The 27,343-nt window shown below is 43.6% G+C and overlaps 1 protein-coding gene across 3 annotated transcripts in view; it reads left to right on the top strand.

The window, feature by feature from the left end:
- Nucleotides 1–27,343, top strand: part of BRSK2 (BR serine/threonine kinase 2) — a 762,518-nt gene that overhangs the window by 578,880 nt on the left and 156,295 nt on the right. For all 3 annotated transcript variants that reach the window (XM_078682762.1, XM_078682764.1, XM_078682763.1), the window contains exons 5-8: nucleotides 12,440–12,556; nucleotides 20,635–20,668; nucleotides 24,927–24,995; nucleotides 25,733–25,879. In XM_078682762.1, coding sequence (XP_078538888.1) covers nucleotides 12,440–12,556; nucleotides 20,635–20,668; nucleotides 24,927–24,995; nucleotides 25,733–25,879 — 367 coding nt within the window. The remainder of the gene's footprint in view (nucleotides 1–12,439; nucleotides 12,557–20,634; nucleotides 20,669–24,926; nucleotides 24,996–25,732; nucleotides 25,880–27,343) is intronic.

The raw sequence follows: 27,343 nt of genomic DNA, 5'->3' as shown, positions 1-27,343 counted from the left end.
TCTCTGTGGTGCGCAGTGGGCGCACAAACGAAAACACGCGCCTCTCGGGGTCTTCTTCCTTGGGCAGTCACGATAGGCCTGGGGACTGCGGTAATGGTTAATTAGAAGGCCCTGTCCGGGCCCGCCCTTCCAGCCTCCTAGGCAGGCTAGTCCTGTCCCGGGCGTGCATGTGCTTGCAGTTGCACACGGCCGGCGCCGGCCATAGCAATCAACCAAATTCAGCGTGATTTTGTGCTTATGCTTCACCAATACCAGCAACTCCTTGGCTGATTATCAATCGCAGCGAGGCTTTTCCATGAATGGGAAAACAATTGCAAAGCCAAAGCCTTTCTCAATGATCACACACAAATATAATACATCTTGTCTGCTTAAGACCTTCGCAGCACTTGTCAAATTCAATTCATGTTTAAGCAGACTCCCATCTAGTGGCAATTCGATTCTGGCTGTTACAGCACAAGCAAGTACGTCAGGCTTAATCCTCCCTCAAAGTGCCCCTATCTTCTAGTTACCACTCCACATCATACCATACACCAACATTTTATTAGATTCTTTACCCTCAAAATTCCAGACACCAGGTCAGACATACACTAAATGGGGACACATAGGATAATACGCACTTCCTTTTCTTACAAAGAACCAACCAAAGAATGGCTATTCCTTTGTATATAAAGTATGTGGACAATCATTAAAAATCACTCAATCTTCAACATGATTATTACCTTACAGATTCACCCACAAACAAACTTTAAAACTCTCTCCAATACCCACTCCGACACACAGTGACAACGAATAACAGTCACAGAAACTCTGCAATGGGTCGTTATGAGGGTCCCCCTACCTCATGTGAAACAAAGAAATGAGAGTTCAACTAGTTAGTGACTACCAGTGCAAAATCTTGTGACATGCTGCGCTACTTCCACTTGTCTGCATGTTCGTAATAATGCCTACATCAGTTATGCATGGAGAATATGTAGTCAAAGACACCCAGTCACGCGACAGCCAGGGTACAGAATCGACTGGCTTCCTTCGACAAAGGATTTCCCTGTCATCCCTGAGTCTACAAACTCAATGCCCAAAACATAAATGGAAAGTTTAACCATATATCACCTCCGCTAAAAAATGTCCTTGACCAGACTAGAGCACAAAACCTGTCATCACAACTACATTCTTACACAATGTCCCCAAACATCCGCCTCACTAAGCTACACAGCGCAACAAACTCTCATACCTTCTCCACCTTCCATAAACAATACACACATCGCCACAAAGACACCACAATGCACCACATATGGGCACACAATGTGCAGCCTAATACTCCAACACTCCCAACACCCAGTCACTCTAGCTGGCCAAAACAACATGACCAAGTGTCAGGACGTCAAAAGCGCTTAAGCTGTACTCAGTACTGCATCCTCTGGAAACTTTACAAGAAAAAGTTGAGACGATCTCTAAACACAAAGATGACATCCTCTAGTAGATGCATACTATAAAATTATTGACACAGCACAACAATCAAACGCTAGAACAGTCCAGCAATACAACCATTGACACCAGACCATGTCAGCAGATAAAGAAATACTTACCTCCAACTTACTAGAGCTACATCAAACATTACCATTTAAATGCAAAACGGATTAGCTCCATTTTATTCAAGCTGAATAAAATGCTTCACAAACATGCATGATTCATTGCTCTAGGCAGGGAGCAGGCCTTTCCTTGAACTCGTCACTTGCAGGTGGTTCACTTCACAGTTCACTTCATACGCATACTAGGAAGTGAACTGCTTTGGCTGAAATATGCCTGCTTTGCTGGCCGGTCTTCATCCTGCTGCCTTATTGTCCATCCTGGCAGCTTTTATTCTTAGTCTTAACTTCTTACCATCTTTTACCTCCGACCTTGTTGAATTAAAATTTTCTTCTATGGCCTTTGTAAATATAGGAACTAAGGGCCAGATGTAGGTCGCCAAATACCGGTCGGTAACGGACGATTTCGGTCGATTTCGGCCGTTACCGACCGGTATTTGGGTTTTGATATGTAGGGGGCCTTTAATTTTTTACAGAATCGTAAATTTACCGATTCGGTAAAATTACCGATTCTGTAAAATACCGAATCGGTATATTTACCGAATCGGTAAATCTATATGTAGGTGGCACTGAAAACAGTGCCACAGGCTCTTAAAAATTTGGTATTTACCATGACATAATATGTCATGGTAAATAACGAATTCCTGTGTACATGTGACACACATACATGCCCTTAGGGCATGTATGTGTGCCACATGGCACACAAGCCAGAATCAGGGGTCGAACAGGGTGTCAAAGTGACATCCTGTCCCCCTTGGCAATTCGGTAATTTTACCGAATCGGTATTTACCGATTCGGTAATTGCCATTGATTCCTATGGGCCTCAAGGCCCATAGGAATTAATGGCAATTACCGAATCGGTAAATAACAATTCGGTAATTACCGAATCTTAACGATTCGGTAAATGTTACCCAATATTTCCCTAAATCTCATTTACCGAATCTAGAATACCGAATCAGTAAAATTCGGTATTCTAGAGTCGGTAAATAAGATTTACCTACATCTGGCCCTAAATTACGTTTCTAAGGATTCTGTATGGTCCCGTTATTTGCCATCTGTTGTGTCCACTGGCGGACTCGGAGCGGAGAAGGTCCATGCGGTAAGTCGTGAGGGGGTGACACCATGAGTTGCCCGCACCGGGTGACACCAACCCTAGTGACGCCACTGGTCCTGGAACATGTGCAGATCGTCAGTAAGAGACAGGAGAGTTGACTCTGTGCTGTGTTTCGGCCTGAAACCAGATTGGGAATAGTCCAGGCCGCCAGCTGTTTCAATATAGCTGGAAAGGTGTTGGTTGACATGTTTTTCTGTGAGTTTTCCCAAAAATGGTAGCAGGGAGATGGGCCTTAGATAAGCTAATTCAGTCCATGATGTAGCAGTGTTCTTCCTAATAGGCCTCACCAATGCTCGCTTCCATTGTCTAGGAACAGAGCCTGAAGTAAGTGACAGATTTACAAGTTTTTCAATCGTAGTCCATAGAATTCCCAGTAAGATTGGCATTAGTCTAGCTGGGATAATCTCATCAGGGCTGCCGCTTTTTATCTGCGTAGTAAGTACTAATAACTCCTCAGGAGTGATAGGGGAAAAGTATCTAGGCTGTGTGTGTTTAGATTATATTCTGTATCGTTAAAGGCGAGGGCTACGTCGGAAGTCATTATATTGTTGGAGTTGACTATTTTTTCGTAGATGATGTCTATTTTATTCGAAAAAAATTGAGATATATCGTCACAGAGTTTTTGTGATGAGATCTCAGGACTTTCACATGCTTCCGGTTTGACGAAGGATTGTAATACTTGATATAGGACTCTAGAAGAGTTGCCTGCGGCCATGATTTGGGATGCTATATAGGTTTTCCGCGCAGTGCGAATCGCTTTATGATAGGTAGATAGTGAGTCCCAATAAAGGTTCCTGTCAGTCGCCAAGTGGGAGGTTCTCCATTTATTTTCCAGCTTCCTGGCTGCTTGTTTTAGTGCTCTGAGGTTGTCAGAGAACCATATTTCTTGCTTGTTGGCAGGCCGGGGTCTAAATTGTTTTAATGGGGCTACGGTGTCTATGGCAACCGTAGTTGCTTTTTCAAAATTTTCAAGACCGCTTTCAACATTCTCGGAAGTAGAAATAAAAGGTTCAATAAATTTATCTGAAAATGCACTTTCGTTAACTTTGTGCCATTGGCGATGTTTGTTAGGAAGGGAGATCGGCCCGTGGAGGGCAGGTTTGGGATGAGGAGTGTAAAATTCAATGATAAAATGGTCAGTCCAGCTGACTTGGGTAGGAGGTAAACAGGTAACTGTAGGAAAATTAGCGAGTATTAAATCTAAGGTGTGCCCTGCCTGGTGTGTTGGGCCCACGTTTCGTTGTGTTAGACCTAGTAGGGATAGGTCCTGTAGAACGGATTGAGCCTCCTTGCAATCTTTCTGTTCACTATGTATGTTGAAATCTCCTACTAATAAGAAATCCCTATCATTGTGAACATAAGGAGCAAGATTTTCCAGTAGCGTATTGGAAAAGTTCATGCTGAGTCCAGGTGGGCGGTATACTAAAGCACCCATTCTGGAATGTTTAGGGGAGAAGGCTGATTTAAAAATCAGCATTTCAATTTCTGGAGTGCTTAATTCCGCTACTATGGTGCAATTGATTTCTTGCTTGTGGATAATCGCAATTCCCCCTCCTATTTTCGTGGGGCGATCTAGCCTAATTATTTTATAGCCGATTGGAATTGCTAATGTAATTGAGGGGGTCGAGTGGGGTTTGAGCCAGGTTTCAGTAATGAAACACAGATCTGGCTCATTGGTAGAGATTAGGTCCCAAACTTCAGAAGTGTGCTTGGGTAGCGATCTTATATTGCGCAGAAGATTTTTCCTTCCAGTGAGAGAGGGAGTGTTGGTGATATTTTCCCTGACATTAGGTAAGGGAGTATGGGCTATTTCATACCCCTTAGTGCATGTTTCCTGTACCTGTGTGGTAAACTGGGCTCTACAATGGAGACATGCAAAAGGACCCTCCACAGAGAGGTTCTCATCCTGACCACAGCCTTGAGTTTGTTTCATCTGTAGATTCCGGAGTACCTGGGCTGAATAGATTATCCTGGAGGCAGGGGGGATTTGCAGGTCGTTTGTTATAGCCCCCATGGCCCCTGTGCCCCATCCTGTCACGGACGGGCGCAGACGGGCAGGTCTTAGGCTAGTCTTTGGCGCTGTCGAGAGCGCCCCTCTGCGTGCAACCGCTGCGCGCTTGGGCCGACGACTGGCTAAATAGTCCTTCTCAAGTGGAGCTAGAGCCCTAAACGCTCGACTGCCTCGGGGTTGCTGGGCGTGTCTGTCTCTCACCTGCCCCGCCCTCCGCTCAACGGTAATTGGATACCGAGTCGGACCATCTTTCAGATGCTATACTTCTCTGTGTTGGTAGTAGCACATGTAGATATATAAAAAGCACACTTGGAAAGAACAGTGTCACATTTCATTATTCACCTAAAGTCTCTTGAAAGAAAGTGAAACTGAAATCCATAGTTTTACAAGGTTTATATGTACAACAAGTTGAATTTGAGTTGCTCTAAAGCAGGATCAATCAACTTTTGCGCACAAATGGATGTTTTGCTTACAGAAGGTAACGCAAGAACAGTGCTAAACTGCCTTTTCGATACATAACACAAAATGCCCAATAACGTATATAAAGTGGGTATAACGTGGTAGAAACTGCACAAAGAACTCTCACATTCTATGGAAAGCTAGACAATACAACACGCAAAGCAGCAGAAGCTAGCTTTGTGTGCAATACTAGTGCCAAATTAAAATAGATGCAAATAATCGGCAAAATGGTTTCACATAACTTTTGTGCGTAATATGTGTCGTTTTTCCCAAAAAGTGTTAATCAATTGACCCTTGGCCATTCAATTATGCTAAGATATTGATACGCAAGTAAATGAAATGAAAAACCAGAATTTGTAAAGCACGAACAATCACCTGAGGGTGTCAAGGCGCTGGGGGCCGTCGGGAAGATTAAGTGAGCTATTGCCCAGAGTCACATGGTACTGGGCTTACCTGCCACCGGCGATCGAACCGTGATCCCTTGGGTCCGGAGTCAGGCAGCCTGGCGGCTGAGCATGACTCCAAGACCACGTGCTCTATGAGTAAAAATGCACACAAGCCAGTGCTCGCAATTGGTGTGCCCTCTGAATATGAATCAACAATATCAGTAGGACATAATATCGAGGACAGAATATCGAAAATAAAATATCGACAGGTAAGTAAGTCTAAATGGTCTATACCTAACTCCACATATTTGTACCTACATAGTAGATACATTTTCAATGTCTGTAGATGTTAAGTTAGGGATAGTAAATCTATGCTTCCCTCTATGCCCTTATTTTGTCCCTCGATATCCTGTCCTTGATATTAGTATGTAACAATATTGTAGGTATCAATATTCAGCAGTACAGTCCTCGCATTTCTTTGCAACATTGAGCAATACTATTTCCTGCTTAGCATCATAAAAGAACACCATTTTAGCACATGCGTGAAAGATGACATTACTGATAAATAAATATAATTAAATATGGCTCTGCGCTATATTTTTCCCGGATGTATGACGTTACAACGCATACTTTTACAACGCATGCCTTTACAACGCGGTTTTTACAACGAAAACCTTTACAACGCATAGCGCTTTGGGGTGCTGGAAAGTGAATAGTTTAATTTACTATTCCAACTCCAGTCCCCGTGTACACTAGGGAAGGTGTTGGATAGTAAATTAAACTTATTCCCTATCCTAGAGCGCCCCCCAGCGCAATGCGTTGTAATGGTTTGCGTTGTAAAAGTTGCGTCGTAAAGGCACTGCGTGCTAAAAGTTGCGTTGTAAAGGATGTTTCCCATTTTTCCCCATTGGCACAATGCAACAATGCAGATTTTATGAGTTGGGCAGATCTTGGTAAATATAGGCCTCTGACTCTTGTTTTTGCCGCCTAGTTAACAGTCTAAAATTAGGCCTTTATCTAACATGTATTGAGACAGGAATGCAGCCTTTAATCAAACCACAGTTTGTTAAAGGGTAGGAACTGAATGCCAGTTTTTGCTGAAAGACACACTCCTAAATGTGTCCTACAAATTAGAGAACCAAATCTTGTTGTTGCACTGAAGGTTATAATCAAGATCTTCGAATAGTGTAATTCAGTTTTAGTGTACCCTTTTCATGATTATAAACATTTCCTTTTGTAACTTCATCGCTACAAGAGTTGCCCTTTCTGTCGTCTCTAGGTTGTAATTCTGTACTGTTTACTAAATAACCTGTGAATTATTAAAGCACATTTTTTGAGGGGGAAAGTATTTCTGCACGTGTGATTTTTTTGTGCTTTTTAATCATTTTTCACATGTATGTGAATCATCGAGGTCGCATTGGACCGCGCTCCTCTGCCCGTCCCTGATCTGGAAAGATGTACGACATTGTCTTTTGTGTTAGAGAATTGGTCGTAGCCATGAGCCCAGGATATGCAATGCAAGGCAGACTAAAAATGTATCAAATAGTGGGATGATTCCCATTCACAATCCAGTATGTGTCAAATGCTAAGAAAAGCCTATAAATGTGTAGTTGTTTGTGGACAAGATTCCGCTCTGTTGAATGACGAGTTAAAGTCAATAGTTACTTGGTTTAAAGATTAAAAAAGGAAATTCTGTAATAGTGATCTGAAGGATTCCCTGTTCGCTGCTGAATGAGACAGGGTTTTGAAAGATGGTTAAGATGCATGGAAAGTGACGTTGGAGCGTATTCCTCTGCTTTCATGCATAGGTCGCAGCTGAAAAGAGGTAGTGAAATGTAGAAAGACTTCACTGTGCCAGCCTTTATATCAGTGACACTTAAAACCATGTGACCAATCCCAGGGTATAAAAAAACGCATATGGATAGTCCTTCCCTGAATATTCATAAATTGTATGGGTCTACATTTCTGCTGCGAGGTTGAGTCAACGTGAACGAATCATAGGAGACAGGGCACTCTTTACTTGTGCCTGTGGAGAAGTGTGGCTCACTGGTTAGAGGAGGCAGACCCTGAAGCAGAGGTCAGACCCAGGATCAGGGTTCAATTCCCGACGCGGCAGGGGCTTGAGCCCAAAATGTCCACGGACTCGATAATTCTCGCTTCGGTGCCTACTCGAATCACGGGTTCACACTCTGCAACTCTGGGCAATAGCTTGCTTAATCTCCACTATGGCCCCCGCGGCGGGATGCCTTCCTTTCACCTTGGGGATGCCCAGTAGGGGTTATCTCACAGGGAAAAAGCCAGGACTTCCCATGGTTCCCAAAGCAAAGCGCCTTGAGATCTTGCGGTGATAAGGCGCTATATAAGAACCATTGAATTGAATTGAATTGAATTCATACCCTTTATCCTTGACTAGAGTTATGCGGCAGTGTGGACCAAAGTATACAGCAGTGCTCACTAAATTATGTGGCAAGAAAAGAAACATTTTTTTTTAGTCTGCACAAATATAAATGCACAGCCCCGGCCACCGGGTTCTGTTGCATACATCAATGAAGCAAGTACAGTAGTGTCAGACATTTTTATGAAATACAAACATCCATCCCTCCCCCACCCCCCCCCCCCCCACCCGGTTGCGCTGCTACCATGTCCCAGTCTACTGAGACCAATAAGGGAAACAATGATCATATGCCAGAACCGTCAGAGCACTTCCATCGAGTAAGAACGCTCCACCATCCCATCCGGCGCAACGCCTGCCGCCAGACGGAGAAGACCACTTGCGTGACGGATGGAAGATTCCGCCGAAGCGGTGCCGAGTACAGAAGGACATGGATGGACGACGAATCCATCAGATGGCGCTCTACAGCATATGCTGGATCCCCTCTGTCTCCATACCACTTTTTTCATCTGAGTGCCAAAATCTCAGATAACCAGAAGGTGGGTAGTTGCGAGTGCTGTGATAGAGCACACAGTCAGCGTGCTCTTTTCCGTCCTGCACAGGTACTTATGCCATTTATGTAAAGCAAAGAGAGAAACCTAGGAACAAACCATTTCAAAACATGTGGGACATGAAAATGTGTTTACAACTTATAAGCGCAAACATGAAAAGTAGCTATATTCCTAACGTGTAAAAACCCTACGATATTGTTTATTTTTCCCAAAATGTTATACGTGGGTGATAAAAAGAAAAAGTTGTCAACTCTGGGTATTGACGTGTGATTACTGATGTTTTGTGCCTCTACATCACAATGAATCTCAATCCTTTGCCTCCTCCTTGCATTGATTAATATTTAAAGCTGTGCCCGGCTGTATCCGAGCTCTGGCTGATCTATCATCTGAGGACAATATACTTTCATCTTGGTCTTTGCCAGGCATTGATTGTGTAATACAATGATGTGAATTACCTTTAGTCCGTGAGGTGAAAGCGATGATGGGTACCAATGCCTAGTACGTCCCCCATCAATATTTTGCACCTAGACTGAATTTGTGTGGCTGCTACAGGTGTTGGGAGGTGTCTCCTTTAAAAAGTACTGTAGGGATACAAGTTCCTTTCCATGCTCAGTTGTATGTGCATCCACACGAAACAGCCATATGTAACTATACAGAACGTGGCGGATATCTCTCCAGAGCATAGAACATAGCTTGGCTAGAGGAAATGGACTTTCCTCTGTTGTTCGCACTTTCTCCCATCCATCTCCCATATTTTTTTGAGATAGTCCTTCTTTGCTAATTAAGCAACTAGCTAAAGTTTGAAAAGCAATTTTGGCTACTTGTCAGATCTGAGACTGATATGCATTTATTACACTCAGGTGTGATCTAAGAATCCAGTAGTATAGTTTCAGAGTATCCTGGGCAAGATGAAAGCATGCGATATTTGCTGTGGATGAGCATGACCACACATAACTAACCAGAGAAGCCAGGCATAGAAAAGAGGATCCATGTAGCACTCCATACTTCTCAGTAGGTGCAGCAGAAATGCAACTCCCTCATGCCCAGGTATCAGTTTTTAGGTTTTTCCTGAGAAAACACATGCCCTGTCGCTTTTAAGACATTTTGTTTCCATATAAGGGGATAGGAGGCTGCACATTACTTACCATTAGTTGGCTTCATCATCACTCTAATTTCCTTTCTTCTCATTGGTCAGCACATGCTGGTTCCACTTTCTCTTCGTGTGTTACTCCCTTTCATTGAGCATGGACCAATTACTCTTTCTTTTTGATGGCCAGTGTCCTATCACTGGTTGTGCATTTCCAGATGTACAATACTTTTTATTAGAATTTCAGTTGTAGCAATCCATAACACTGCATGTGCATTCAGGCGATCTCCCCTCATCACCCTGTACTGCTCTGCAGCACTTCTTGCCCACCCCCTCCTGCTTTGTTGCCCTATTATCGTTGCTTGTCCCATTGCCTTCCCCTCCACTCCCCTCCCCCTACTGCAATGTTGCTTAAGCCATCCCCCATCCCCCGTCATTGCTTCCCCATCCTCCCCACATCTCTCTCCATCATTGGTCACCTTGTCCACCTATCTCCTCTCTCTGTCATTGCATGTCTCATACACCCACCCCTTCCTCCTTCCCTCATTTCTTGCCCTTTCCCTATGTCTCCCTGCACCATTTTTTCTTGCGCTGCCCACTGCCCTTTGCATCAGAAGAAATAAATTTCTATGACGCGGTCAACACTGATCGCACCAAAGCATTTCGTTTTTTCTTTACTTTCAGTGCATCATAGAGTAGTATAGGGTTTGTTTTTTACTTTCAACTATGGATAAAAAAAGCATTGACAAATCTAATAGATGTCGCAAAGGTGAAACCTATTGGCTTTGCCAATGCTTGTTGGATTTGTATCTTGAAGAGTGTTTAGTGTTTGAGTGGCATAAACAGCAGGCAGAATTGTAAATCGTTAATGGCATTGTATTAGCAGGCGTTGTGATGGGTATGTTCCTAGAAGTAGTTTGTGTCGCTTTAATGTTGATGGTGAATAAAATATCAAGAAATATGTTGTTTTCCCTGCGGGGGTTGTTACATGGTAAGGTGGACTTTGAGATCAAAAATCACTGAAGGTAGTGGTGAGATCTGAATGAGCATTGTAAGGCTTAAGGAAAATCCCGCAGCGCAGATAGTCAGAGACAGACGACGCTTAAGCCCTGGTCGGTCAAGATATTCCGACCTCCCTAGATTTTCCATTTAGCGAATTTCTACTGTGCATTGAATGCGGGTCCTGTAGGTTTTGACTATACAGGTCCTTTCCATTGCAAATGAACTCCACGTAATAATTGCAGGGTTCTTCTTTTTCCCATTCCTTGGGCACCATACCGCCCTCATAATGCGGGTTATAAACATTGGGCATTGCCCATGACATTGTGAGGGTGGCCACGCTCCTGATTGGCCCCATGTCCTGAAGAAGACCCTCGTGACTGAGGTCCAAATTTCCCCCTTTTCCCGTCAAGTCAGGTCGAAACGTCGACACTACATCCCCTCCATTCAGGAAACCTGGACCCTTGTTTCCTGTTCCCTTTCCTCAAAGGAGACATAATCTTCCCACCTTTAGAAATCAAGTGTGTAAATACAATATATGTACCATTGTACCGGGCCAGGTTTCTGATGACTGGTTATAAATTACCAGGCCTACATTGAATCATGTAAATATATGTTCCTTACTCTTTTGGGAATCTCTCCCTGTTCTTAAATCTCTTTAGACTTGAGTGCTAAATTCCTTCACGTTCCCCTTTGGAGCAACCCCTTCATCCCCTCTTTTTCTTGACTCTTTTGAATCATGCGATGATTTTTTACTGTATTATATATGTATATGTGTGTGTGTGTGAAAAATAAAATATAAGCCCTTGTTTTTTAAAAAAAACTGCATTGAAATGATTGCGTTTGGTGCACATCTGTTTCTTTTTGGTGTGAGCTGACTCAATAGTAGCCACCGTTGAGAGTATCAGTACTTTCTAATTAATTTATGGTTTAATAAGTATTGGTCCAGGGCCATTGTTTTCTTTGCTGTAACAATAGGCCTTAAAATTCGGGTAGGATCAGGGGTAGACGGATGCGATTTGATGGTAGGTGGGCTGTTTTTGTCTTAGGAGGTTGAGAAGCATGCTGTTACAACATGTTTTAGTTTGTAGGGCAATGTAGTTGGGATGGGTAAAATGTTAGCTTTCTCTTTGCTGTTTTAAAAGCTCTCTTTAAACAAAAACAACAGCAATCCCTTTGCTGAGTTTGTCCAACCATTTAGAGCCATGGAAATTGTTTGGCCATTTGTATTTTCGCTACTGAAGTATTTGACAGAAACTGGACTGGCTCATAATGCACGGAAGTGTAGGCAATACTCATGTAGTGCTCTTTTACCTACACTTCCATGCCTTACGAATCTTGCACTTCCATGCCACGTGAATCTGACCCAAAACAACTAGAATAGGAATACAATGAGTATTTGGGTGATATGAATACACAACTAGTACAAAAAAGAAAGGACTGTGCTCTGTTGTATGTTTCAGGAACAGCACGCAAAGGGGTCTAATAGTACGTAAAAGTATACTTATGTAGTACTACATCACATACTCATAAATGCTTTTGTGAACCAGTCCCAACTTTCTCGGCAGTTGTTCACTTTTTAAGTGGAGTGGTACAATGCCTTTTTTACCAGTCCATTCCGCACACTGTCCTTTCCAGGAGACCTCTCTGGCAGTCGCAGTCGAGTACTGCACTGTGCACACACCAGAAAAGAGGGGTATCTGTGGCTGCTGACTCACGGCGTCGCAGATGGGACTCATAAAGGCTTCGTCTTAGACTAACTTTCTTTCTTTCATCCTCTCTCTCGCTGCTTCCATCATTGTTTTTCACTCTCTCTCTCTCTTTTTCTCTCTTCTTTTCTGTACTGCTGCTGAACAGCCACAGGGATCTAAAACCAGAAAACCTTTTGCTGGACGAGAAGAACAATATCCGAATAGCTGATTTTGGAATGGCGTCCTTGCAGGTGGGGGACAGCTTACTAGAAACAAGTTGTGGGTGAGTATAGCACTGTTTACTGTCTCATTCATTGGCCCCTTTCAGGCATTCCACCCCCAGCCCTCATATTTCAATATTTGACTCAGGACCATTTTCTGATTCTCCCTTTGAATCTGACATCCAAATATCGCATCAATGAATTCGGTGTCCACCTCTCTGCGCCTCTGAATTTTGTATTCCTGTAACACCTGTGAATCTGACATGCCTAATCTTTGCACATATATATCTGGCACCTCAATCACCACACTTGTGAATAATGCACCCTGAATCTCCACTCCTGTGCATCTGACACCCCCAGTCTCCACATTTGTGAACATAGCACCCACAATCCAGGTACCTGTGATAATAATCTGACACTGCTGTTGTGTCCTGTGAGACGCGTTCTAGTGTCTCGATAGGCACTGATTTAGTAGCCACTCCCCTATGGGATTGGGCACACTTGCACCCTTACACGCATCCCTCACAGGCGTCACAAGTGACGTGAGCCTGCTAATAAAAGGGCCCGGTGCATGTACTCAAGGCCAGTTGAATAACGATAGACACTGTGTCTGTGTCAGTCCTTTTAGAAGCATGTGGGCCTAGGGCCCACAACACAACAACTGCCATCACTATCTGTCCCCTGAGAATCAAGTACCAGTGTTATCCTTCCAGAGATTCTGGTACCCAGGTTATCCCCTCTGTGCATCTCTGTCTCATTAGAACATTGGAGTCCCACTCACCTGACATCCTCCAATGTCTGTCGTCATACACCAATGCCAATTTATGATCCTTCACTTTTTCTGTCCTCTTAATTTGAAAGCTCACTTTCTCTCCTTTTTCTGAATCGTACTTGCCAGCTCTCTGTTCACCCATAAATCACTATCACCCACTTTGTCCTCCATGATTTATAAATGACCCATTATTGTGCTGTATGGACAGACAGGGATATCTAAAGGACGAAATCTGTTGATGTCTTGTCATAGTTTGTATAGTGCTTATGCCACACTTAGGTTACTTCACAACACTGCGAGGGCACAGGAGGGGGAAGTAAGGGTACATGAGAAAAGAAGGGCACAGAAAAAATTAACCAAGTATTGTCCCATTTTCCCACTCACCAACAGCTGAACAGGAAAATACTATCATGTTTAGGGTTTGTATAGAATGAATGAATGAATGAATGAACAATTTGTATAGCGCAAACTGAGCCCAAGGGCGTCAAGGCGCTCTGTACGGACCACCCACAAACAACTTCGGAAATCATACTTAGACCTGCCTCTTGGGAAACAACCAGGTCTTAAGGGACTTGCGAAAAACAGAATGTTCTTGTTGCCCCGAGAGGGAAACAGGGAGAGAGTTCCACGCCTTGGCAGCTGTCAGCGTGAAAGCGCTCCCCCCCACCTCAATCTTTTAAACCTCGGAACCACGAGGAGATTACGGTTTGCTGACCTAAGGTTCCTTGAGGGCGTATACCTTTTAATATTGGCTTTTAGGCCAGATAGGCCCAGGCCATAGTATGCGTTGTGGGTGAGGCAAAGGGTCTTAAACAAAACTCTGCGGTCCACCGGAAGCCAGTGCAACAGACTGAGAGAAGATGAGACTGAATGATGCATAGGGAGATTCAAAACCAGCCTTGCGGTGGCGTTTTGAACCAGCTGCAGACGGTGAATCTGACCCTTATTGATGCCCAAATAAAGGGCAATACAATAGTCTTGTCTGGCCAGGATTAAGGCCACAACCACCTTTTTACGGGCGTCAAAAGACAAAAACGGAGATATTTTTCTTATAATACGAATAAGCCCGAAACAGGTGGACACAGTCCTTGAGACCTGCAGAGTCATAGAAAGGGAATCATCAATAATGACTCCAAGGTTTTACCATGGGGAACAGGAGTGGGACAGGTACCCAGGGAGTCAAATCTGGGAACATAAATACATCCCAGAGTCATAAAGAGAGGATGTGGTCTCACGGCTAGTGTGCCGACCTTGGAGCTGGGAAACTAAGGTTTGAGTCTCTGGGTCGACTCCACATCCTGTGATTCTGGGCAAATCACTTAATCTCCCTGTGCCTAACAAAAAATGTGAATGTGCCTTGAGTAACATAACTGGTGCTCATGTAAAGCGCTCCTATACCTTCGGGTTGAGTTTGCGCTATATAAAATCTGCAAAAAATAAATAAAATAAAGAAGCAATGTTAGACCTCCTAGTGCTGTATTGCTACTGCTACGTGGAGCTGGTGCCTGGTTTTAAACTCAAGTAGTAAAGTATCCTCAACATACCATGGGATGTCCATGCCAGCTGGGCGGCTCTCATGCAAGGGTAATGGTGAACCATCCAGCCCACTCACTTCCTGGATTCCCCTTATGGTCACTTCTGTTGACATGTTAGATAAGTTGGACTGAGAATATTCTTATAAGAGGGCTGCCTCAATCCATGGGGCACGGGGATGAGGCAGCATTAAACGTGTGCACCTGCCACTTCTCAGATTTTATCGTATGCCTCAAAGTGTTCACTCTGGTGCTCTTGAGGAAGACCATCTCCTAGGGAGATGCTGGAGTCCTTTGAAACGATCTGCATCTCCCGCCGCGTTCCACCCTTCCTTCCTGAGCTGCATCCGCCTCTTTGAAGTAAAACATGGAACCAAGGTGAGCCTGGCACATAGTGTTGGGCTTTTGTTTTGAAATATTGAAAGGAACATGGATACCAGATTTTAAGACTACTCCATTATGTGTTTCTGGGAGATTGCTATGTTTATGAAGGCTTTCCATCTTTTTGTGAAATTATATCCTCCAGCCAAACCTCTTACAGCAAATCATATAATAGGCATAACTAATGTAAGTGAAGTCTCAGTGCAGGACAGTGTCCTAGGGCAACCTACTGGTTAATCTTTGGGTTTTCAGAGTTATCTCACAATTTGCTTTTGATAAAGACACGTGAACTCTAAGAATCCGATCCCATATCTCAAGGTTTGCTGGGCTATGGCTATTCTAATTCCCGCTCAGAGTCTGATCTAGGCTTCAATGCTTTCAGATCTGCTGCCATATTGTTCTCTGGAAAAAGAGGTCCCCTTTGCACCCATTAGTCAAGAAGATCACTGAGATGGAACTGCCCCCAGAAACTGTCCTTTAATTAAACCTCATGGTATCATCAGTATTAATAGAGATCCATGTGTCCCCCATGAATCTTTCTAAAAATGATTACCAGCAAGCTTATGTCCCCTTTGTTTGTCACTTTTCTGTGAATGGATGAGAAAATTGCAGCATTTTTTGAGGAGTGGAGAGAGCACTCCAGACCACATTCTGAGATTTAGTCGTAAAAGTTCTACTCAATAATGTATTTCAACACCAATGACTAGAAATACTGATTACGCAGTTTAAAAATTCATTGTGAGTCTCTTTGACAAGGTAACATGAGGACTTTAAACTTAATCGCAAAAACTAGTTATTAATAGGGAAGCAATCTGGCTTTAACCTTCCTATCCTTTATGAAGCATATGGTCTTTGACTTATCCTCAGCTTTCAGTTATAAAAGTTTAACCATACTTTGCTCCCTCTGCTTGAAAAACTCCTCGGTTATGAAATCTCTGCCGATCGCATGGGTCTGACAAAGGTTTCCCAGCAGAATTTGTAACCTACCTGGGACAACTTATTTCCCCAGCGATAATATAATCTTGCTGGACGAGTTAAGTATAAGGAACAGGGCATATACAAGCAAACACTTTGTAAACCGACAAATAAAGGCATAACACAGCTGAATGTCTTACAAAATGTACATGCCCGACACATAATAAAGGTCACTAAGTGGACTAAATTATGACCTCAGGGCTTCATCACCCCAGCTACATCTCAAGTTGCTTTCTTGGTCTGACCATGACCAGCTGATTTGTTTGTGCCATGACCACTGATGCTGTTCTTGGAGTAAACCACAGACTGGTACCTTTGGGTCTCTTAAGAAATGAAGGACCAGGAAGGCACATTTATGTAAAAGGAGACGATGTGGTGCTAAACTGCAACCACAGAGTATAGGATACCATGCAGAAATGAAAAATGAGTGCCCCAATACATTTATAAAATATCATAAAGCAATCTCTTATTCACATCACATAGAGAAATTTGCTCTCACAACTAAGGTGATGTTTAACCGTTACTATTAACCCTCCTCAGTAATGCCTCCTTCCCTTGAGTTGACCCAAATATTTGTTCTTTCACAACAAAATAGCAAAGATTAGCAAAGAATTGTGGAGACCTGGTGCATGGTTCTAGACAAATCCTTATCTGAAGCCAAAGCTTTCTGGACTCTATAATCCAGGTACTCAAGATCAAATGCAGGTTTGTTTGGAGGGAGAATATTGAAGCTCTTGAGGTACATTTCTTTTCTTGAGTTGTTGTTTTCATTGCTGGCATTAACATTATAGCCATTATCACTATTGGAAAAAACTGTGCATAGACCCAGACGAGGAAGCCAATTATAGATTTATTTCCAAACTCCTACAGTTGAAAGACCATAGAAAGCATGGTGCGAGAACAGATGGAGGCACAGATAGATGGTTATAATGGAAAACAGTCTGTCTTCTGACTGAGCCATGGGACGCAGGCTGCATTTGTGGCTATGAAAGATAAATTGCTGTGGGCTCCAGACCAGGGGCAGTCGACGGTTGTTATCTTATTTATACCTGTCAGTTACTTTGATACAGTAGACCTTTGATAAAGCGCCTTCTGCTGGAAAGGCTCCAACACCGTATTGGGCTAATAGACACAGTTAAGTCAGTCACTTTCGATTTCCTAAGACAAGGACATGGCAAGTAGACACGAGAAGAGGATACTCCGGTTAACCCACTCTAGGATGATGCCTTCATTCCAAGATCATCAGAATCACCCTACTGTTTAATGTGCATGTTCTGTTGATTGCTGGGGTCTTTCAACCACACTATTTTGAGATTGAAAGATATGTTGCTGGTGGTACAGCTTTCTATAGAGTTTTAGAAGTAGAATAGAATGATGGTTCCTGAACATCTGCATATGGCTCCTCAAACAGTGCAGGTAGTCATTAACTTTGCAGGTCATTTTGACAAGGGATTTGTGACATGTACATTGTGTACCTGACGTTTTTCATGGTTTACAAACCTTGAGTTTCGAGAATGCTGTCAAGTTTTGGAAACTTTGCAAAATAATGTTTGCTTTTCTCAAAAACATTTTGAAACAACACTCCCATCTTAAAGTGAGTTTTTGCAGAGACGTGACTCTACAAAACCTACCTTTACAGATTTCTGTCTCTCAATTTAAACTCTGAAAGCTTTGTAAAGGTTGTGAAACGTTGAAAGTTATGAGGAAACTTCAAAATGTTTGTGAAGCAAAAACATCACAACTTTGTGTAGTTCTATCATGATGCAGAGTTGTCTAAGTCAGAACAACATTTTTGTTTTGAAGTTGACATATATAATAGCCAACTATGTCAAGACATCTGCTCCCTCAACCGGGTTCAAATGAGAGATGCATCCTACTAAAGACTCTCAACCTGGCAAGTATAGTGCAGAGATTTTCAGGGGAGCACCATAGACCTCGACTGGAGGGCCAGAGAGGAAAGTGGCCCAGCTAGGGGCCCCCAAAGTCACTTTACAACAGCTTTTCCATGTTTCAAAGGCCAACATGGAATGGATGTTGGAAACCGAGATCATAATCCTGATGGCGGAAACGCCTTCCGTTAGGGATTATGAAGCCCTTCCGTGTTCCTCCTTGAGCCCATCTGGACCCGGTCAGATTGAATGGCCAGTTTAAACTCTGACCACTGTGTTTGTAACACGGCGGTCAGAGTTTAAACCTTAGAGGTCAGTCAGTCAGAAAGCCTCCAATCAGTGGTCAGAGGCTTTCCGACCATCATCCAAATCAGGCCCATGTTTTAATCTCCATAGATCAGTTCCAAATTGTTACAATATGTATTTTCATATCTGCATTCTTTGCTTTTCTTTTGCCAGCCCTGCACCTTAAAGTCTGAACTTTAACTCACCAGTTGTTTCATCTATTCAGTTAGTAAAAAGCAACCAGAGAAAGGCTGAGCTTTAGAGTACAAAGGCTTGTAAGTCAGACACCAGTCCCAGTTCCTGCAACAGACAAAGACAGACAGTAGACAGAAGGGCACAGTCAGTCTCAGAGAGCAGTTACTGAGACTGAGAACTGACGGGGGTAGAGGGAGAGTCAGTGAGATGTGGAGGGGGCATCGGGGCAAAGGCAGACAATTTTAGAAAGACAGAACCAAATTAACTGTCACCAGGCAAACACAGAGATACAGGATAGAGCAGACTCAGTGACAAATAGGCAGTATGCTACACACAGGAAAACACAGACGTGCACAAACAAATAGGACATTGGTTGTGCCCATAACGGCCAATGTTTCAGAAAATCCCTGAGGTCACGGGCCACCGCAGATCAACAGAGATGGGTATAACGTAGACAGAGGCAAACAGGGAGAGTCTTAGGCTTCTAAACTGAAGGATACAGGGGGGTGGATTAAAAACCGTTTCTGATTGGTGCAATTAAATATCCTTGGTGGTAAATAAACCAGTGCTTGGTACAAGCTCCTGGTAACCCTGTCTTAAGAAAGGATATTACTGGGCATGGTTATTCGTGACAAGAATGTTTGTGCATCTTTTTTGTGTTGCAGTTTATTGTGGTGTTGATGTTGTGTTGCTTTTTATGGTCTTTTGTTTTTTTGTTGCATTATTTAATTGTTTTTGTGGAGTACTGAAGTTGTATTTCGTGTTTACTGTTTTGGCGTGTTGTGCTCTGTAAATTTTCTACTGGTTGTGTTGCTTTGTCTGATGGTATTGTGCTGTGTTCTGTTGTACTTTGGAGTTGTCAACAAGTGCTGCTACATTCCCTGCAGAATGATATCTCTGGATTGGGAACTTACAGTGTGATAAATTCCACGTCTCAGGCGTGTTTATCACCCAGAGATGTTTTTAGGCATGGGCAAAGTGGGCTCTGGCCCAGGGCCCCAGCCTTTCAGGCCCCCTCCCCCCCACCGGATAGAGCTAGCTCTGTTCTGCAGAGTCTTGCCCTAATGACCTTGAATAATGTCCTTTGCTTTATTTTCAATGTGGTGATGTGTGCGTATCTAGTACCGACATTTTGTAGAGAAATGTTGTGTTTGTAACATGCAATAGCCATAAAAAATGTTTAAGATCAAATGAGAACCTCACATATGAGAAATGGGAGAGTGTCACAGAGATTATTTGCAGTATTATTAGTGAGCTGCTGCTGTGTTATGATATTGAAAACACACATCATCATCCCTGAATATTATATGAAAACATACTTAGAATTTGGACAAATGTGCCTGTGCACCGTCAGTGGCTGGCCAAAGAGGGCATGAAAGAACTGAGATTGGATCACAAATTCAATGGTCCATGCAAAAACAGTTATTGGCAGAAATTCAAAGCGAAAAAAAATCCACAGTACTTTGCAGGTTGATACAGAACATATCACCATATATATAGACTAGAGAGGCAAAAGCCCCGACAGAAAGACAACGAGCAGAAACTGAGCAATAGAGTGAACAACCAGTGGACCCAGGAATACAGCGTAAAAGGCCACTAGACAACAGGCGGTCAGATTCAAGGCAAATAAAGAGAAGTAAGGCAGATGCCAAAATATAGACAAGTGGAACCAACATATAAAAACAGACTGCCAGGCACTGTGATAAAGTTCAGAAAGGGGAACACAAGACACAGACAGGCAAACAAAGAAATACAGAAAAAACAGACAGAAACTGGATACAGAGCAAACGTGTTAGCTAGACTCTGGTATACAGAGCACACAGCTACATACAGAGCACACATTGTGATACAGAGCATACGCCAGGCACCAAAATAGATTTAAATGAAGATATTAAAGTGCAGCATACAACTATAAATACTACGAATTACAACTGAAATAAAGTTTTAATGCACAGTTGCAGACTCCGCGATATAAAACAGACTTGTATATGAAGAACGCCAAGGTAGGTGCACACAGAGATACAGAGTTGTGCGGCAGTCACAGACAGGCAAAGTATAAGTTGACATAGATCTGTAGGCAGGAACTAATTTTATCACATTTTACTTTCCAGATCACCACATTACGCCTGTCCGGAAGTCATCCGGGTAAGTCCTTTGCAGCCCCACATTCTCTTGTCACAGGTGGATGAATTGATGAAAAACTTAGGGAAGGTTCTATTTAGTGTAGCCCTACACAAACCTTCTGTATAACTGTGGGTTGTATGGCCTAAGGATAAGGGACATCACATTTGTAAATGTAAATGTACAGGAATTTATATAGCGCAAATCACCGAGCGGTTTCTAAGCGCTTGCTTAGGGAACCCGTCCTGGTATTCCCCTGTGAGATAACCCCGGCAGGGTATCCGCAAGGTGAAAGCCAGGCATCCCACCGCGAGGGGCCGTTGTGGAGATTAAGCAAGCTATTGCCCAGAGTCGCAGAGTGTGAACCCGTGAATTGAGTAGGCACCGGAGCGAGAATTGTCGAGTCCATGGACATTTTAGGACTCAAGACCCCGCCGAGCCGGGAATTGAACCCTGGTCCCGGGCTGACCTCTGCTTCCAGGTCTGCCTCCTCTAACCAGTGAGCCACACTTCTCCACATCACTGTCACACATGGTACTGTCTAACAGTAAGATAAGCATTCTAGGGATGTGGGGGAGGCGGGAATGGTGGCAAATCGTTTAACCCACAAGACTCGCCAGCCAATTCTCTGAACCTAAGATAAAAGAGGGGGAAGTAGTTTATGGAAATTCTTTCCTGGCAACTAGCTGCTTGACAGGATGACCGGCTTGGACCACGCCGGCTGTATGATTCAGCTTGAGTCTCCAGGTACCTCAAGTTACATATCTAAGGATTGAAAGAGGTAGAGAGAAGGCTGAAAAAAATTGAGCCTGCTTGCTACTCTAATCCATTACATTCACTAGACAAATGGCCTGATTTTCCGGGAATGGATTACAGCATCACAAAGTTGGCGGATATCCTGTCTGCTATATTACAAATTCTATAGGATATAATTCACTTGTAATATGGCAGGCGGGATATCCATCACGTTTGTGACTAAGTCGCCAAACTCTAAATCTGGCCAAAAGTCAGCTCATGGACACGGTTATTGAAGAAGGACTACAACAGAGCTTACAGCTGTCAAAGAAACGAGTGGCTCGCAAATATTAATAAAGATAATGTCTGCCACCACTCGCCCCAGAGGCTAACACAGTGGAGTCTCTTTGTCTCTTGACAGACTAAAACTTGCAGACTAACCCCTTCGCTGCGGGGTGTTTCTCCCCCGCTGTGCGGGGGAGAGGGGGGCCGCGCGCGGCGCCGCTGTGCTTGTGACGAGCTCAGCTCGTCATGGGGCACAGTGGAGCTGCACTCATGACGAGCTGAGCTCGTCACGACCACACCCGTTTTGGAACATTCAGCACAGCGGGGAAATTATCCCCACGTGTGAACGTTCCAACGGCCGTGACGAGCTCAGCTCGTCATGAGTGCAGCTCAACCGTGCCTCATGAGCACCCAACGGGTTAAAGATGAGCAAACATAGAAAGAGTAAAAAAGCTGATGGGAGTCCTAAGGAGACTTGCAGTCTTTCACATTCTACACTGCACAGTGCAACAACCAAACGTAATTAGATGCACAGGGGATGAACCTCTGATAGAGCTGTACTTCACCGGTGGCTGGTAGGGGACGGTGGCGGGGTGGAGGAGCAGGGGCTGGGTGGCTTAGAATTTGTTTTTAAAAAAGACTTATCTGTGAACAATGCCGCCGCCTCTCCTCCATCTTCTTATCTGAAACAGAAGTACCCAGGCTTCCAGTCTCTCCCAGGCAATCACATTGCTGCCTTACTGCAGCATTGTGATTGGTCTGAGGGCTGTGGTTCACCACGCAGAAAGGGCGTGGGAGGCTGGGCATGTTCTCCACCCAGGCTGTAATGCTGCTTCAGAACATGCAAAGTGCACATGACAGTTTGGTCGGTCCCCAGATGGCACCCAAACCTTCATGCGCACTTAAGGTGCACCCACCACTCTTCCCCCTGCTGGCTTCACGCAGCCCTGTCCCACCCTATCATGGACCTTAAAGGCAGACTAAAAATAACATGATAATAACGTTCTGTTATTATTATTTTATTTTTACTTTGCGCTGCCCTCCTCTTAGAGCAGTAGAGTGGTGCTCCTCCGCCTCATCAGAGGAGCAAGCCCTGCTCTACTTATATTCAAACGAGGGCACTGTGCTGTGCACATGTGCAGCTACAAAAACAACCAATGGGCTAACTCACTTCTGCACGCACGGACACATGAGCTCCAGTGCACATTCAGATATGTGCATGCTCCTGGACAAACCTGGAAAGAAACTAAATTACACATATATCCCTATGGACAGTAGGCCTCATGCTAGCCTGCCTGGGTGCAGGGACACACAATAAGCACATGGTGACACCTAGGCATGCAGACATATTAATATATATGTGCATCTAAACGTACATGTAGCTATGAATGAGGTCTTGGTTGTGGGACTGTTGAGTGACAGGATCAACACTGACCACTTCCAGTAGATTTTCATTGGCCCTAAGAGAGTTCAGATATACTAACTTACCATTCTGAATGAGTGGCATAACATAGGCCCCCACGGTTAGAAATTCTGTGTAGGGTTTTGTAGTATACAAGGAAAAGTGGCACCTGTGCTGGTAGCGGCTAGTGTGGGTAAAGAAAAGAGTGAATGCAGACATAAAAAGTAAATTGAACGGTGCAACACGGACAGAGGAGACCCCAAGAACCTCTGTAACAGTTGGCAAGGGCCCAACCAAATAGGTACAAAACAAATCCAGTGCACACGTTTATAGTCAATTAATCATATAGGTTTTTCTTTTTTTGGTAAAATGAACAAGCAATGCAAGTCCTGAGTAATAAGACAAGGTGGACACGCATGGGTCAAATCTTTAGGGATGTATTGAACCCTCCTGTTCTAGAAGGGTGACATCAAGATACAAAAACACATAACCAGCCGACACGTGTTTCGTCAAGCGAGCTTATGTGCTTGTGACTCTTCAGGGCTGTTGGCGGTAACGTAAGTGTATCGGTTAGCCGGTGATAATTCCAACCCGGCCGGGACAGGTTTGTCAACTGGGTCTTTAAAAAATGATCGTAGGTAGGTCAAAAGGATTGATTATAAGTGGAACAACGGGCGGGTGCATCCGGTGTAAAGGTGGCATTGAAGAGTGCAACACGAGTGCAGTCACAGCGGTTCTTCCTGTGTAACGGAGAACCCCCCACGGTGCAGGGGGGGCCTGAGCTCCAGAGGGCCCCCTCAGCACAGCAGCCTGGCCTGAAAGTTCTGGACTGACTCCGGAGGGAGTGCCCCTCCATGTACTTTGCAGGGGGGGGCACCTCAAGTTTTGTTATGCCACTAGATGAAGTGCTCGAGAATCAGTTTGCATTAGGAATGAAACGTTATCTGTTAGAGAAATACATATTTAAGTGGGCTCCCCTCATCCATTTTTCCGTAAGAGCACAAACAAAAATATAGACAAAAATATAATAAGGCTTTTAATTTCTGTTATTTAAGATATTTACTTTAGAGCGCAAGGCACAATGATAGAACTTGGATAATTACATTTCATACCTGAAGAGGCCAGTTACTTGCTAAATATGTATGGACTATATTAATGCTGGTTTCATAAAATATGAATCCTCCGCGACCAAAAAAGTTGTCTGAGATTTTCAAGAATAAATATCGATGCTTACTTTTTGAATTTGTGAAAAACGTAATCAAAAGTTGTGCCGCCCTCAATTTCCAGTACTCGCATATTGTAGGATACCTGGGGCAGTCTCGACTTCCCAAACCTCAGCTCTCAATAGGAGTACCACCTCACCTCCCTTACACCAACCAAGGCTAGTAAATCATCAAGAATTGTCAACATCCAATATCTTCCCATGCTTCTATGCCTCTTAACTAGTAATACCAGCCATTGGAAATTTGCTATTCAAATACAGTCTAGTTGACTTTATTTGTGGATGTGTTTTAGGGGCCTAGCTTTAGTGGTAGTGTGCTGCCAATTACTTTAATGTAGCCAGCCTAAGAAGACCATAAAGCCCATCAGAATTACATTCAGGACTGTCACTCGTTCTAATCATCCCCAAACCAAGGTTTGCATTGAAGGTAACCCCAAGGAGGAAGGCCTGGGTAGCTGCAGCTTTTGGTTCCCAACCTGAGACCGCTTCTTGGAAATGCACGGTCACATGGAAGTAGAGGGGAGGCAGCAGCTCCTACAGGGGGTTCCTCCTCATCCCTCCTAAAAACAGCCTTCTATCTCGTGTAAAGAGTATCGGTGCATACCCCATCTCAACCCTCATGTTTAAATATCACACAGGGAGAGAAGTACGATGGAAGGAAGGCAGACGTATGGAGTTGTGGTGTCATCTTATTTGCGCTGTTAGTGGTAAGTTCACTTTATTAGCTTCTTAAATCATATGTACATGGATAATGTATTGTCCTTTCAAGTTCTCTGGCTTAGTGCATGTTGCATATGTCAAAGGGTGGGTGGAGTGGGTTGGCACCCTTTCTCTTTGTAACACTCCATTTGTTCTGCACTGGAAGCGCTGTTCGTTGTCGCTTCTTTGCTCAATTCTCCAATAGTGTCTGTCTCTGTATCAAGCACTCCAAAGATCACTTTGTCACACAGTAGAGAGGATTCCTTCTTTCACTTTCAGCCAAAGCTTCATAGATCACACAGTGAAAGAGACATGTCCCTATCACTCTCACATTGAAGTTTGTACAATCTCACTTGTCTCTAGTTTCTCCTTCCAAACCTGTCCATGGCCCACTCTGGTGAAGAACTATCTCTGTCTCAGTCATCCAGAGTGAAGGGGCTTTCAATGAACGGGGCAGTTTCTATGCTACTCTAGAAAGGGGTTAACTTGATGCTGGTGTTATTTATTTTTTATTATTTTTTCACCTTGCCTTTCCTCACTGGATAATCTTGTTTGCCTTAACTTGCTTTCTCTAAGTCTCACTCGCTCATCCCTTTTCTTCTTCTCTCCTTGCATGTCTCTCTCCTCATCCTCCCTCTTCGCTGTTTCTGCCTACATATGCCTCACCGTTTCCTCCCACTACCTTGCTGTCTCCCTGGTGTGCCACGCTGCTACCTTCTCCCACACTCTGGACTCACTTACACAGGGTGCACTTCCCTTTGATGATGACAACTTGCGGCAACTTCTAGAGAAGGTGAAGCGGGGGGTCTTCCACATGCCCCACTTTATCCCACCGGACTGCCAGAACCTCTTACGAGGGATGATCGAAGTGGATACGCCCAAAAGGATGACGGTAAGCCGTGACCATCAAATATTATTATTCATTCGAATGGGGTAAAACTTTGATTATGATGCATCTCATCTCCCAGTATATATGAGATCAGATTAATTTGAGAAATATGAAAGCTGTTCAGTTTCACCTTTTCTCAAGCCATGTCCAGCTCTGTACACAGCAACTATGGCTATAATGACATTGCAGTACACTGTACAGTGAAAGTGAAAGTACACCGCCATTACAGTAGAACATATCCACATTGTCAGCCTGAACTATAGTAGAATTATGCAAGGCTACGGTAGCAACAAGGGGTGAGATGGGCTGAATTCCTTGACATAGGAAGAGATGGCGCAGCATCCAGGTAAAGGTGTGAATAACTTGGCGCCTGGAGTAAGGCTGCAGAGCATGCTTATTTATTATCTTCTTAGGTTTATGGTTTCTCTATGCCACGGAAACTGATCAATGAATGACTGTTACACTGGCCTAAAGTAGACTTGACGGGGGCAATTAGATTGCATCTGTGAATAGGAACTTAGTAATGATACCAAAAGATTTTCATAATGGAATGATTTCTTGTACTTGGCTTCCTCTAAAGCTTAAGTTTCATCCTCAGTTCCATAAGGACGTTGGAAAGGTAAGGATAAAAGATTCTGAATCCCCCAGTATTTAAGTACCACATACTTTGGCTCTGAATTCGCAATGAAATAATTTTTCACATCCTCGTGGCTTCAGAGCACTGGAAAAAATATAGACGTAACTGTTGATTTCACGAAGAGTCCCAAACCAAGTGCTAGTCAGCACATAGCACCTCCTCAAGAGACATTAACATATAGCATGTATAGAATTCTTGTAAGTACACTGAAGACATTCACATGCCGGACTTTATTTACCTGTTTCATGCCACTCAGTAGCCTGATACAAATACCAATTGGCCCAAAATGGCCATTCTGGTATCATTTACCACATCTGGAAAAATAAAGTTCCTAAAGCAGTATTGACTGAAAAGTGTTTATTGCGGTATGGCAGAGGTGTGAGTTGTGTTCAGCGCAAAGACACTTTGCGTACCATCCACATTAATGGTCTTTTAAAATGTGTTATTAACTCCCTAATTGTATTTGGTGGAGGCTTGTAAAGCTTTCTATAAGGGATTAAATATCATCACCTTTGTCACATTCTTTAGTTAGTAGGAGACTAACTCAATAGTTTGTTGGATTTCAGTTATGTTTCTACCTATTGTGGGCTGTCTCGGGCACAGACGGACACATTTTTGATGGACAATGAAACCCTGATCTGGATCTCAGAACTCTGGGAAAATACATATTAATGGAAGAAATTGAATAAACCATTGAAAGTACCTTGAGTAACCCATGCAGCATTATGGCTACCTGCTTGCTTAGCACCAAGAATTGCAATCGTGAATTATCTCAGGTAGATGTTTCGTGGATGGAGAGCTGCTAAAGAATAAAAAATGCCATAGTCTAC

The sequence above is a fragment of the Lissotriton helveticus genome, chromosome 3_1 (assembly GCF_964261635.1).
Source record: "Lissotriton helveticus chromosome 3_1, aLisHel1.1, whole genome shotgun sequence".
Lineage (NCBI taxonomy): Eukaryota > Metazoa > Chordata > Amphibia > Caudata > Salamandridae > Lissotriton > Lissotriton helveticus.
This window is presented reverse-complemented; position numbering and strand designations above follow the sequence as displayed.